This window comes from Macrobrachium nipponense, chromosome 16, assembly GCF_015104395.2.
Source record: "Macrobrachium nipponense isolate FS-2020 chromosome 16, ASM1510439v2, whole genome shotgun sequence".
NCBI lineage: Eukaryota > Metazoa > Arthropoda > Malacostraca > Decapoda > Palaemonidae > Macrobrachium > Macrobrachium nipponense.
In genome coordinates, this window is record NC_087209.1 from 54,852,627 (window position 1) to 54,865,126 (window position 12,500).

The following is a 12,500-nucleotide window of genomic DNA, read 5'->3' on the forward strand; positions in this document are numbered from 1 at the left end:
TTAAAGGCCTCTTCAGGACACTAGAGGTCTTTAATTTTCTTGACTGGTGCCTGGAGTATTGGATGCCAGGTCCAGGAGTTCTGATTCCATCAGTCTGGGGAGCTGTCCAGTGTATTGTCTTGCATGGACAAGGCCGTCAGGGATGGTTCTGAGGAATTGGCTGCTCATTTCAGCACGGGACTGCTTAGAAAAGAGCACTTTTTTGCAATTTTACTGCAAAGTCGGTCTCACCAGCGCAAAAAGCGGATCTTCTTTTCGCTCCTTTCTCAGAACATCTCTTCCCCCAGTCTATGGTAAAGGACATAGCTGCTAGTCTCCAGGAGAAAGCAACTCAAGACCTTCTGGCACAGTCTTCTAGGGAAGCCTGCTACTTCTTCGTCTTCTGGGTCCTCTGCTTTGAAGAAGTCGAAGCCCTTTCGATCCGCTTCTTCCTCGAAGCCAGCCCCTCGAGGAAGAGGCTCTTTCAGAGGCAAGACTCCCGCTCCTTCCAAGAGCAAGAAGTGAGAGGGAAGTCCTTCAGACACCGTAGGAGCCAGGCTTCTACATTTCGCGAAAGCTTGGGAAGAGAGAGGTGCCGACGCTTGGTCTCTGGACATCGTCAAGAAGGGGGTACAGAATTCCTTTCCCTGATGTTTACCCCCGCCTGTCTTCGACACCAAAGGATTTTGTCTCCGTCGTATCAGGGAGAAAAGCAGAAAGTGCTTCACGATCTACTAGATCAAATGATCGAGAAGCAGGCAGTGGAACAGGTCTTCGACCGGAGTTTTCTCCGGGGTTTTAACAACCGTCTGTTCCTAGTGCCGAAGCAGTCAGGGGGGTGGCGCCCCGTTCTGGATGTCAGCAGTCTAAATCGCTTCGTTTACCAAGCAGAAGTTCAAGATGGAGGACACTCAATCCGTGCTTGCAGCTTTAAGACCGGGGGATTGGGATTGGTGGTCTCGTTAGACTTCAGGACGCATCTTTCACGTCCCCATCCATCCCCGATCAAGGAAATACCTGCGGTTGTCCTGAAAGGGAGATTTTCCAATTCAGGGCACTCTGCTTCGGTCTCAGCACGGCGCCGATGGTGTTCACCGTTCTTATGAAGAACGTTGCGAGGTGCCTCCATCTTGCGGAAATAAGGATCTCTCTCTACCTAGACGACTGGCTTATTCGAGCCCTCATCGCAAGACAGGTGTCTGAAGGACCTTCACACGACTCTGTCGTAGCGAAGTCCCTGGGACTCGGTGAATCTCGAGAAGTCGCATCTGACTCCTTCTCTCAATCCTTAGTCTATCTGGGGATTTCAGATGGACTCAGTGGCGTTTTCGGCTTTTCCGTCCCAGGGGCGACAACTTCAATGCCCTGGACAAAAGTGTCGGCCTTTCTAGGGAAGGAAACATGCTTGGTGAGGGAATGGATGAGTCTGCTGGGCGGGACCATTTCCTCACTGGAGAAGTTTGTTTCTCTGGGAAGGTTGCACCTCCGACCACTTCAGTTCTTCCTCTCAAGCAATTGGTCACGCAACAGGATCTAGAAGAGGTCTTGTTTTTTTTTTGACGAAGAAGTGAAAAAGCACCTCAAATGGTGGTTGGATCCAAAGAAGCTTGCGGAAGGACTTTCGCTCAAGCTTCGGAACGACCTAGTGTTGTTCTCCGACGCGTCCTCCACGTGGGTTGGGGAGCAACACTGGGATGGGAGAGAGTGTCAGGCACCTGGAGAGGGGAACAGTGTCCTGGCACATCAACCTAAAAGAACTCTCAGCGGTTTACCTCGCTCTAAGGTTCTTCGAGGAGGAAGTCTCCAGCAAAGTGGTTCAGATAAACTCGGACAACACCACAGCCTTGGCATACCTCAGGAAACAGGGGGGAACTCACTCTCATTCTCTGTTCGTCATCGCGAGGAATATCCTGATTTGGGCGAAGTCGCAAAACGTCACGATTCTGACAAGGTTTTGTGTCAGGCGTGGAAAAACGTGCGAGGCGGACCTTCTCAGTCGGCAAGGACAGCTTCTGCCGACGGAATGGACCCTTCATCAGGAAGTATGCCAGGCGCTATGGAAGCTGTGGGGACGTCCTCATGTGGACGTTTTCGCAACTTCCCGAACGAAGAGACTTCCGCTGTATTGCTCCCCAGTTCTGGACCCGGGAGCAGTGGCAGTAGACGCCCTACTGTGGAATTGGTCGGACTAGACATTTACGCTTTTCCCCCATTCAAAATCCTCGGGGAAGTAATGAGGAAGTTCGCTGCATCAGAAGGAGCGAGAATGACCCTCATCGCCCCCTTCTGGCCAGCGGCCGACTGGTTCACGGAGGTGATGTCCTTCCTAGTAGACTTTCCGAGGACTCTGCCCCTAAGGAAAGATCTACTCAGACAGCCCCACTTCGAGAGGTACCACAAAAACCTACCCCGCTCTGAGTCTGACTGCGTTCAGACTATCAAGAAGTTGGCCAGAGCGAGGGTTTTTTCAAGACCTGTGGCAACGGCGATTGCCACCGCAAGGAGGCCCTCCTCAATCGCAGTTTACCCAATCAAAGTGGGCTGTCTTTAGAAGTTGGTGCAGAAGGAAGGGCATTTCCTCCACCTCAACCTCTGTGAGCCAGATAGCAGATTTCCTTCTTCACCTTAGGAAAAGAAGCGAAACTAGCCGTTCCCACGATTAAAGGCTACAGAAGCGTGCTTTCTGTGGTCTTCAGACATAGAGGACTCGACTTAGCGAATGATATAGACATTCATGAATCTCATTAGATCATTTGAGACTGTGAAAGTTCTCCAACCTAAAGTACCATCGTGGAACTTAGACGTGGTACTGAAGTTTCTCATGTCGAGTCAATTTGAACCGCTCCATTTAGCCTCGCTTAGGAATCTTACTAAGAAGACCATTTTCCTAACCGCTCTGGCGACGGCGAAGAGGGTTAGCGAAATTCAAGTCATAAGCAAGCATATTGGGTTCAAGGATCATAGTGCAGTTTGTTCCTTAAGTCCTACGTTCTTAGCAAAGAACGAGAACCCTTCCAACCCTTGGCCGAGAACGTTCGAGATCAAGGGGTTGTCGGAGCTAGTGGGACCTGAAGCTGAGAGAGTCCTGTGTCCTGTCAGGGCTCTCAAGTTTTATTTGCAGAGAACCAGAGCATGCAGAGGTTCTTCGGAGAACTTGTGGTGCTCTGTGAAAAAACCAGATCTTCCGATGTCGAAGAATGCACTGGCGTTCTTCTTAAGAAGTACGGTTAAGGAAGCCCATGAAAAGTGTAGTGAAAGTGACATGGAGCTTCTGAAAGTGAAAAGCCCACGAGTTGAGGGCTATTGCTACTTCGGTGGCTTTTCACTAAAAATATGGCAATCAAAGACATTTTGGGCGCCACTTATTGGCGAAGCAATTCGGTGTTCGCTTCACACTACCTGCGGGAGGTGAAAGCAACTACGAAAATTGGTTACTCGCTCGGACCATACGTCGCTGCAGACACTGTTTTGGGGGCAGGAGGTAGCGCTCATCCTATCCTTTAATGGTTTAGGGGAGTTTTTAACTGTGTTATGGTTGTGGGGTTGACCGCTCCTGCGGCGGATCTCCCTTCCATTTAGCTTAGTCTATGTGGGATACTTTTGGTAGGCTACGCCAGGTGGTTTGGTTTTTACTTCGTTGCCCTCATTTGTATGGTCAATGGTCTAGTCACGTCGTGGTCTCGCCCCTGTTGACAGATCATCTGAGTGCACCAGCTATATAGGTCTCTACCTCGCTGGCAACTCTAGTAGCACAAGCAGACTTACGCGGCAGTAACCACGAAGTCAGCTATGCTAACAGGTAAGGAATCAAGATATCAATTATCTGCATATATATGTTTCCTAAAATCTTCTATTCTGTCTACTCCCACCACCAAAGGTGGGATTCAGCTATATATATATCTGACAGGTAAGTTTCATGAACAAAATGATATTGTAATGATACAATTAAGTTTTGTTCATACTTACCTGGCAGATATATATAATCAAGTACCCACCCACCTCCCCTCAGGAGACAGTGGAAATAAAAAATTATGAATAGAAAATGGGAAGATTCTGATACCCGCCTCCCAGCGGCGGGAATGGGTACTAACCACCTGACCCACTCCCATGCGTGTGTCGTAAGTGTTTTAAATTTCTGTCGGATTCGGAAAAATACAGCTATATATATATCTGCCAGGTAAGTATGAACAAACTTAATTGTATCATTACAATATCATATTTCGTAGGTCTCATGTGCTGAAAATTTGCACGCGTTCCGATGACGCTCCCAAAATGGGGCTCAGCCGACGGCGCCTCCAATACTATTCTGAAGGGCCGAAGGCGAATTATGGGGGAAATTCTAACATGAAATGAAAAACACGTAAATTGGGGTACTCAACTTAGGTGTAGAAGTAACATCTGACGAAGCCATGATGAATAAATGGGAAGAATTGGACAAAAATCCTGGAGCGAAAAAGACGTGCAGCACACAATTACAGGAATGAGGATGCGCGTGGGTACTAGTAGTAGTTGCGAGTGGAGGGTGAGGCGGGGGATGCTTGGAACGACTCCCACCGCAGAGGGATTTTGAAGAGGGAATCTTCCAAGTGGCAGAGGATCTGTGAATAGTAACCACTTCGCCCCTTTACTTATACCGACACCCTTCGGGGTGCTCGCGCTGAGGGTAGTAACTTCAGCATACCATGTAAGCTTTTTCTCTGGTATATATTAGGATATATTTATACTTGAAAAATGAGCTACAGGGATTTTTCACCGGCAGACACAGGTCGAACCCAGAAATGGTTGTTGCAGTAGGTCAGTGAGATAGTTTATCAGCCAGAAAAATTCGGCCATTGTTTATTTTTGGTCTGAAAGTTAGAGAGGACTTGAAATAAACAAAATGTTTGTATATCTCTTTTCCATACTTGTCATTCAAGTATTACTCCTTTAAAGATCACCTTTGTCCTCCTTTCTAAACCTGTTGATATTTAGCATATGACACACGATTCTTTTCTTTGTTGCATATTGCAAAAACATGCAACACAAAAGTAATCTTGGAGCCACAAGCATAATTTGCTAGGCCTGCCATAGGTGCAGCAGCAAATATGTATAACATGCCCTCGCCCTGTCGTCGGCAATGTTTACTATTATGCAAGGTTACCAGTTAGTTATATCTCGGCAAAATATTGTACTTAACACTTTTAAATGATCATATTTTCATTTAAATTTGATTGCATTTTACCAAGTCAAAAGGTTTTGCATAACTAACAGTGAAATGGTAAACAGAAATTGTTATAATTGCTATGTATTCCTATAGTCAACGTAAAATTGTACAATGAAAATAGTAATATTGCCATATGTATATGTACGGAATTCCTTTGATATAATATTGTCATGTGTACTCTTATTCATTGCCCGTGGTATTATCAATGGATAACATATTATTATCGTCATTCTCAACAATGATTTGCCTACCTTTTTCTTTAATACTTACTGTACCAGAGGGGCAAATATTTGTGTTACTAAGATTATTATACTTCTGGGAACCCTGCTATTATGTCTGATGTCATAGTTTACATCATATCTGGCCTCTCGCTGGGCACTTACTAAATTTAGCTAAGTTCCCTTTAAATTTCTTTGATTTACTCTGATAAGTGCCTTAATTATCAACATTAGAGATCACTGCATATTTTTGCCAAATAGGCCATGGTTTCAAATAGCTGTTTCCAAAATAAGAGCCATATCTGATGCTTTGGTAAGATTTCATTGACAAAAATCAATTAGACTCGGCTTTGAAATACACAGTAGGTCTTTACAACTTGAGTTGTGTTCTTTTAGAATGAATCAGTGATATTCTGTGAAGTATTACTGTGTAGAAGCATTTATATCTATATATTACCCTCCAACACAACCCTCTAGGACACTTCTGAATTTTAACATCCTGATATTAGGATGCCATGAAATGTGGATCTCACTCTTTCCTGCCCATTGAACTTACACCATGACTTTTTTCAGTAATTACTAATATACCAGATTCTTGACCATCATATTGTGGTGGGCCATAGCAATGGAGTGGTTGTCATATTAGCTGTACCATCCTTGTCAACCTACACATCATTTATCTCAGTATCATAGCACTCCTATTATAAGATCCTTGCTAGGCTAATGGTTTCCTTTGTAACTTGTTTCATTTGGTACTTCTTTACAGCTTTACTGCAAGGATCCAGTCTGTACATACTTCAGTGTCCTTTTTTGAATTTTTTTACTTACAACAGGAAGGCGTTTTACTTCAGTGCCCATACTTGAATATTTGTACTTACAACAGGAAGGCCTTCTCATCGGAAGAGCTATTCATGTATTTTTTTCTTTAGTTGGCCAACCTTAAGTAGGTTGTAGATTTAAGTTTTGAAAAGTTTCATTTTAGTTTTCAATTGATTGTAAATTTAGTTTTTTGAAAATTTCATTTTGCTTTCCAGTTGATTGGGTACACAAAACCAACAGTTGTTCAGGTGTTTGTTGGGGATGACAGTGCAAGAACAAGTCCTCACATGTTTTATCAAGTATGCCGTGTAAGTGGTAAGAATTCTACTCCTTGTAAAGAAAAACGTATTGATGGTACTGCTGTCATTGAAGCTGTGCTTGAGCCCTGTAAAGATATGGTAATGAGGTAAGTATGCATTGTGCTTATTGTTTTCGTATGACTCCTTTTTATGTTGTGCAAAATGCATGTAGATTAAAGCAATAATTTGCTGTAAGTTTTAAGTCTACATACTTGACATTTTCCATTTATGTGAAAAGATAATTTTGGAGAAGGATGTTGTGTTCATTATTGTGTACCAAAGTCATGTTTAGAGAATGCCTTCATTTTCAGAACTAGTTGTGAATGAAATTGCCACCTATTTCATAAGCTAATTAGCTGCTAGTGATGGAAGTATTCGTTATGTTGAAAATTACAGACTTCAGTGTGTGTTCTAGTAAAACAAACTCATCAACTTGGCTTCCGAGTAAAAATTGCAAGGAAGGATGGGAAACATCAGAACCATAAATTTAACCATAAAGTTCACAACAAAACTTTACAAAAGCCATAACAAAAGTTTACAAAAACATTTGATTATATGAGGACAAAAGTTGACAAAAGCATATGATTATACTATGACTAAATATTTTTGCAGATAAAAGATGTAAAGTTCAAATACTAATTAAGAATGATATGTGGAAAAAAGTTAATCGGTAAGTTCAAAAGCTTTTTTTTATAGATAAAGAACATAGGTCTGTGGCTCAAACAAATGATAATGGAGCTAGCAGATTCACTCTGTCTTTGCTTCTTTAACCTTCACTGACTATTGCTCATAAGATGTGACTGCTTTTCTTGTAGTTTTGATTTCATCTGACGAAATTAGCACCTATTTTTAAAAAACGAGGAACATTTTCTTCAATGGACTCAACTCTATGTGCAACATATATAGTTGACAAATTAGATTAGAGTACAGTTGATGACTCGCACACCAGTGATGATTTCCCAATATTAATGTCCTTATTACAAAATAATCCTGCAAAACATGTTCCTCATTGTAACTTATAAAGCAGATTGGGAGTGATATGAAATGCACACAAGAAATATCCCACCATTTGTATATTTAAAAGACCATTATGAAACTGACAAAATTCCTGTTGATTTCATTAAAAATGCTGCTGATAGAGCAATAACACAAAACCACATCCAACAAAACACTAAGTCCCATTTTGCCCCGATAAGCTTACAGAATAGATAAATATAAAACACTCAATAGGGAGACAATTAGATAATTTCAATAGAAAGTTCAGTAAAATAAATAAAACATTACTAATATCAAAAGGAATTTTACAAGAAATTACTATATTAATACTAGAAATTGGAACATTAAATCCCCTGTATTATAAAATATCTGCAAAATTTAAATAGAAAGTAATTCAAGGAAGAATCATTTCATGGAGGAAATATGTATCAGATCTCTCTAATAATACTCCCATACAAGCGATATGGGGAAAATTAGGAAAATAAATGGTACCCATGCAGAAGTGTTCATCCAAACCTTGATCACTTCTTACATTTGCTAAGTTTTTTCCTATTATATTTCTTATTTCTTTTGGGTTGAGTAATGCATGTCTAGTGCCATATTAAAAGATGGGGTAAGAATACTTAACCCAAAAGAAATAAGTAATATAATAGGGAAAAACTTAGCAAATGTAAGTAGTGATCAAGGTTTGGATGAACACTTCTGCACAACGAACACTTCCACACAGAGAAAAATTATAAGCAATTAATAACAATAAATTTTGAAACAATAGAAGATATATATTATAAAACACAAAATTTTGTATGGAAGAGTTGGAATATGCTCTGTTGAACAGCAATCAATCTTCTCCTTGAGGTTACAATATTTGATTTGAGATGATCTGCCACTTAGCACCTATGGCAAAGTCATACCTATTACAATTTTATAATCATTTATGGATTTGCAATTTATTTCTTAATGAATGGTGTAATCTGTAATAATTTGTATCCCCATATGTGGAAAGGATCTAAGTAATGTAATAATTACAGACTAATTTCACTTAACAAGTTGCTTATGCAAATTACTAGAGAAAATGGTAAATGCCCGACTAACATGACACATTCGAGAAAATAAAATTTTGACTCCCACTCAATTTAGGTCACAATGTAACAGATCTACTTTAGATTTCCTCTCTGACTAAAAAGACCATATACATAGAGGAATAGAACGAAAACAAATACGTACAGGCAGTCCCCGGTTATTGGTGGGGATACCATTCTCCGCCAGGTGCTGATAGGCAAAAACCACCATTAACCGAAACCCTGCGATTTATGATGCTTATGGTGTCTAAGTTTTGGTTAATGGCGCCTCTTTTAGGTATGTTATGGTGCCATAACTCTATTCGGCACCTTCCAGATCACCATTAATCGATTCTGCTGATAGCCGGGGACTGCCTATACGTAACTGTAACTGTTTTTTTTTTTTTTTTTGTCTTTGAAAAGGTATACAATGCTAAGTACATGGAGGTATGCTATATTAAAAAATTGACAAAACAACATCTGTGGACGTTTACGATGTTCATCCAAAACCTTTTGACAAATCGCAGTTATCAAGTGAGAACAGATGATGTATTGTCCGAAACATTTCCACTTGAAAATGGTGTTCCACAAGGAAGCATCCTTAGTGGTGGACTGTTAATTGAGCCATTTGTAGGCTTTAAATTATCCATACATAAGACTCAAGAAATCGTGTTTTATGAAAAATAAAAGGTGGAAGAAAGGTGAAGAAATAGATTTAAAAATTAGAAATCATAGTATACTTATTGGCCAAACTGTAATATTTTTAGGATTAATATTTGATAATCACTTAAAATGGAAAGCCCACATCACATGAGTTAAATCAAAATGTAGAAAAGCTTTATATCTAATTAGAAAATTATCAAACACCATTTGAGGAGCTGATAGACAAACCCTTACATTACTGTATAAAGCAACAGTGCTGTCTATCATTGATTACAGTAGCGAAATATACGGCTCAGCATCAGACGCAGCACTGAAAACGTTAGACCCAGTTCGCAATGAGGGCCTTAGAATATGTAAGGAGCCTTTAGATCAATAACAACCTCTTCTTTACAGACTGAATGTGGTGAGCTACCTCTCCCTCTCCATAGAGTGCTCTGAGAATTTGGACAAGCAATTCTCTAACAACAAAAACTATTTGAATTAAGAGATACTATATTTATACTATATTTATAAGCAATCATCCACCACCTTTCCCAATTTGAGCTAGAAGATTGTTTGAGTCACTAAATATAAATATACAAATATCTTCAATAGTAAAAGTACATCTTCCTTGGACAGTGAATGAAATGAAAATTTGTATATAATTAAGATATTTATCAAAACGTTATTCATACACAACAAAATACCATATGCAACATACAATAGAGCATATAAACCGAAAAGGTCCACATTGCACAATATAGACAGAGGGCTCTAAATCAGCACATGGAATGGGATAATCTGCAGTGTCCCAAGAAAAACATATCAGTTCTCTTTACCAGACAGTGCCTCAGTGTTAACAGCTGAATTATGGGCAATAACATCAGCCGTATAAATATTTGAAGAAACTTCATTTAATAATTTTGTGATTTGTAGCAACTTCATAAGCACTATAGAAGCCATTGAAAATTACAATCCAAAAAAATAATTTTGTACAATAAATTAAGTTATTACTTCATGAGCTTTATATTAATGGAAAAAATTTAGAAATATGTGGGATCCCTGCCCATATATGGATCAAAGGAAATGAAGAGGCTGATAGAGCAGCCAAAGAAGCAACCCATATGATAAAGTTGGGTATGAATATCCCTGCTATCGATTATGTAAGACACTTAAAGGTGTGTATGCATGCATTTACATGCACATATGCATTGCATGATGGGAAGCTACACACTTACTGTGGAATTGCTTACTTCTCCGCATTTGCTCTCTCTCTCTCTCTCTCTCTCTCTCTCTCTCTCTCTCTCTCTCTCTCTCTCTCTCTCTCTCTCTCTCTCTCTCTCTAGTAAACATCAGTTCTTTGTGGAAAAAAAAAAGAGAGAGAGACTGAAAAATATACATGTGTGACACTAAATTATTGTGCTAAGTGCAACTCTTGGAATAAAGCTTTGGGAGCTACACTGTTTTAACCAAGGCAGTATAGAAAAGAAAAATAGAAAAAATAAAGTGCCCATTTTCAACCTCGTATCTTCATTTTTAACCTTTGCTCTCCTCTGGCTAGTCAGGCTGCTGGTTAGTAATAATTGCCAAATATTGGAGTCAGATTAGTACTGTCATTGGTGGTGGGGGTTTAAGCTCAGTCACTAACAAAAATTAAAGTGAAAAACTGTTTTTATGTGTTTCATTAATAACGTAATCATGTGGTTACCTATTCTGAATACAGGTGTAGTACATACATATATGCATGCAGTTATGCTTTATTTAACCAAGTATCACAGAATTTCTGAGTATGAAATGGCCAGATGAATGAAGAAATTGCCAGATGAATGAAGAGTGACAGTTTCACTTGTAAATTACTTTTCAAATATGAAATTAACATTATGGCAAATAAATTACAATATGCAACTGTATTGTACACTATAGTTAGATCTTTAATCACATAATGAAAAATAATCATACTACTTGCAAGAAATATTATTTTTATTTTTACCAGACTTGGACACATCCCATGAACAACAAAATATGGTCAGTTGAGGGTAGTCAAGTTGTGGTGCCAGTAACACCTCAACTTAACAGACCCCTGCACTTATTATTTGCATTATTATTATTAATTTTTTCAGTTCTACCCTTGTAGATTTACATTTTCAAAGAATCTCTTAAATTGAATGCTGAAAAGTACAGGTTAGTTTAGGTTAGGAACTATATGTGGAATTGCTGCTGACAGTAAGATTATTTAAGTGCAGTCTATAATATAGGGTCTCTGTTATTGAACTGGTTTTTTTTTTGTTTATCAGGAAGAAGCCAAACCCCCAGAGCAATGGTTCTCAACCTGGTCGGGTGTGAGACCTTGGGAAAAATTGAAAATTCTTTAATTATATTCAATATTTTCTTAACAACAGTGAGGAACTAATGTTCAGAAGTTTATGAAAAATGCAAAAGTATCGCCTTATAACATTATTTTTGTATAGTCTACTATACTCTAGTTGGACTCGCTTGGATCCTAACTATGTTTGGATCCATGTATCTTTGTGAAGCTTCATTTTCTATGCTCGTTGCTCTCGAGACTAAATACGGAAACAGGCTGAATGTTGAAGGGGACTTATGCTGTGCACTCTGGCATTCAACCATGCTTTCAAGATAGGATAAGAAGCAGCGTTTAGTCTGGCATTCAACCATGCATTCAAGATTGGATAAGAAGCAGTGTCAAGTATCTCACTAGTTCATTCCCAAAAGAATAGAAACCCCTTCTCTTTCTCTTTTTTTTCATTTTTCTCTAAATCTGGGAGGGAATTTTACTTATAGATGCAAGGGGGACATGGAGGGAAGGACCAAGTAAGTCAGGTTGCAGCACATTACTTCGTATAGGGGTGACGAATTCATGTTCTGGTTTCATGGGTTGATTTGTTTAGTCTAGCAAGGCTAAACCTTTTGTCATCGATACTGAATTTATAATAGTAAATTTCAAAGACAACTTTATTATTCTGGCTAAAAAAAAAAGTGGTATTTTTGAGGGTGAATAAATTGACATTTGTGCATTCTCAGTGAGCATGACAGTCCCATTTATTATTGTTCATTTTGAGGAAGGCCACCATTGTGGATTGTATTTCATGTGTGACTGTGCTATTGTTCTGCATTTCCACCATGTTGCACTGTGTAAAGTGGCTATTGTTCATTTATTAATGGCAAAACAAAGGACTTGTCACCTGAAGTTATCTCCCAGGTAATAGCTTTGAAAGAGTCTGGCCTTCAAACTAAAGATATAGAGAATCAGGCTGGTGTTAGTGAG

At 39.5% G+C, this 12,500-nt stretch overlaps 1 protein-coding gene across 1 annotated transcript in view; it reads left to right on the top strand.

Annotated features, from left to right (window-relative positions):
- Window positions 1-12,500, top strand: part of LOC135195700 (nuclear factor of activated T-cells 5-like) — a gene marked incomplete in the record, with an annotated part of 221,671 nt that overhangs the window by 93,252 nt on the left and 115,919 nt on the right. Inside the window, 1 exon segment of the mRNA XM_064222099.1 lies at window positions 6,435-6,625. Within this exon segment, the coding sequence (XP_064078169.1) occupies window positions 6,435-6,625 (191 nt within the window).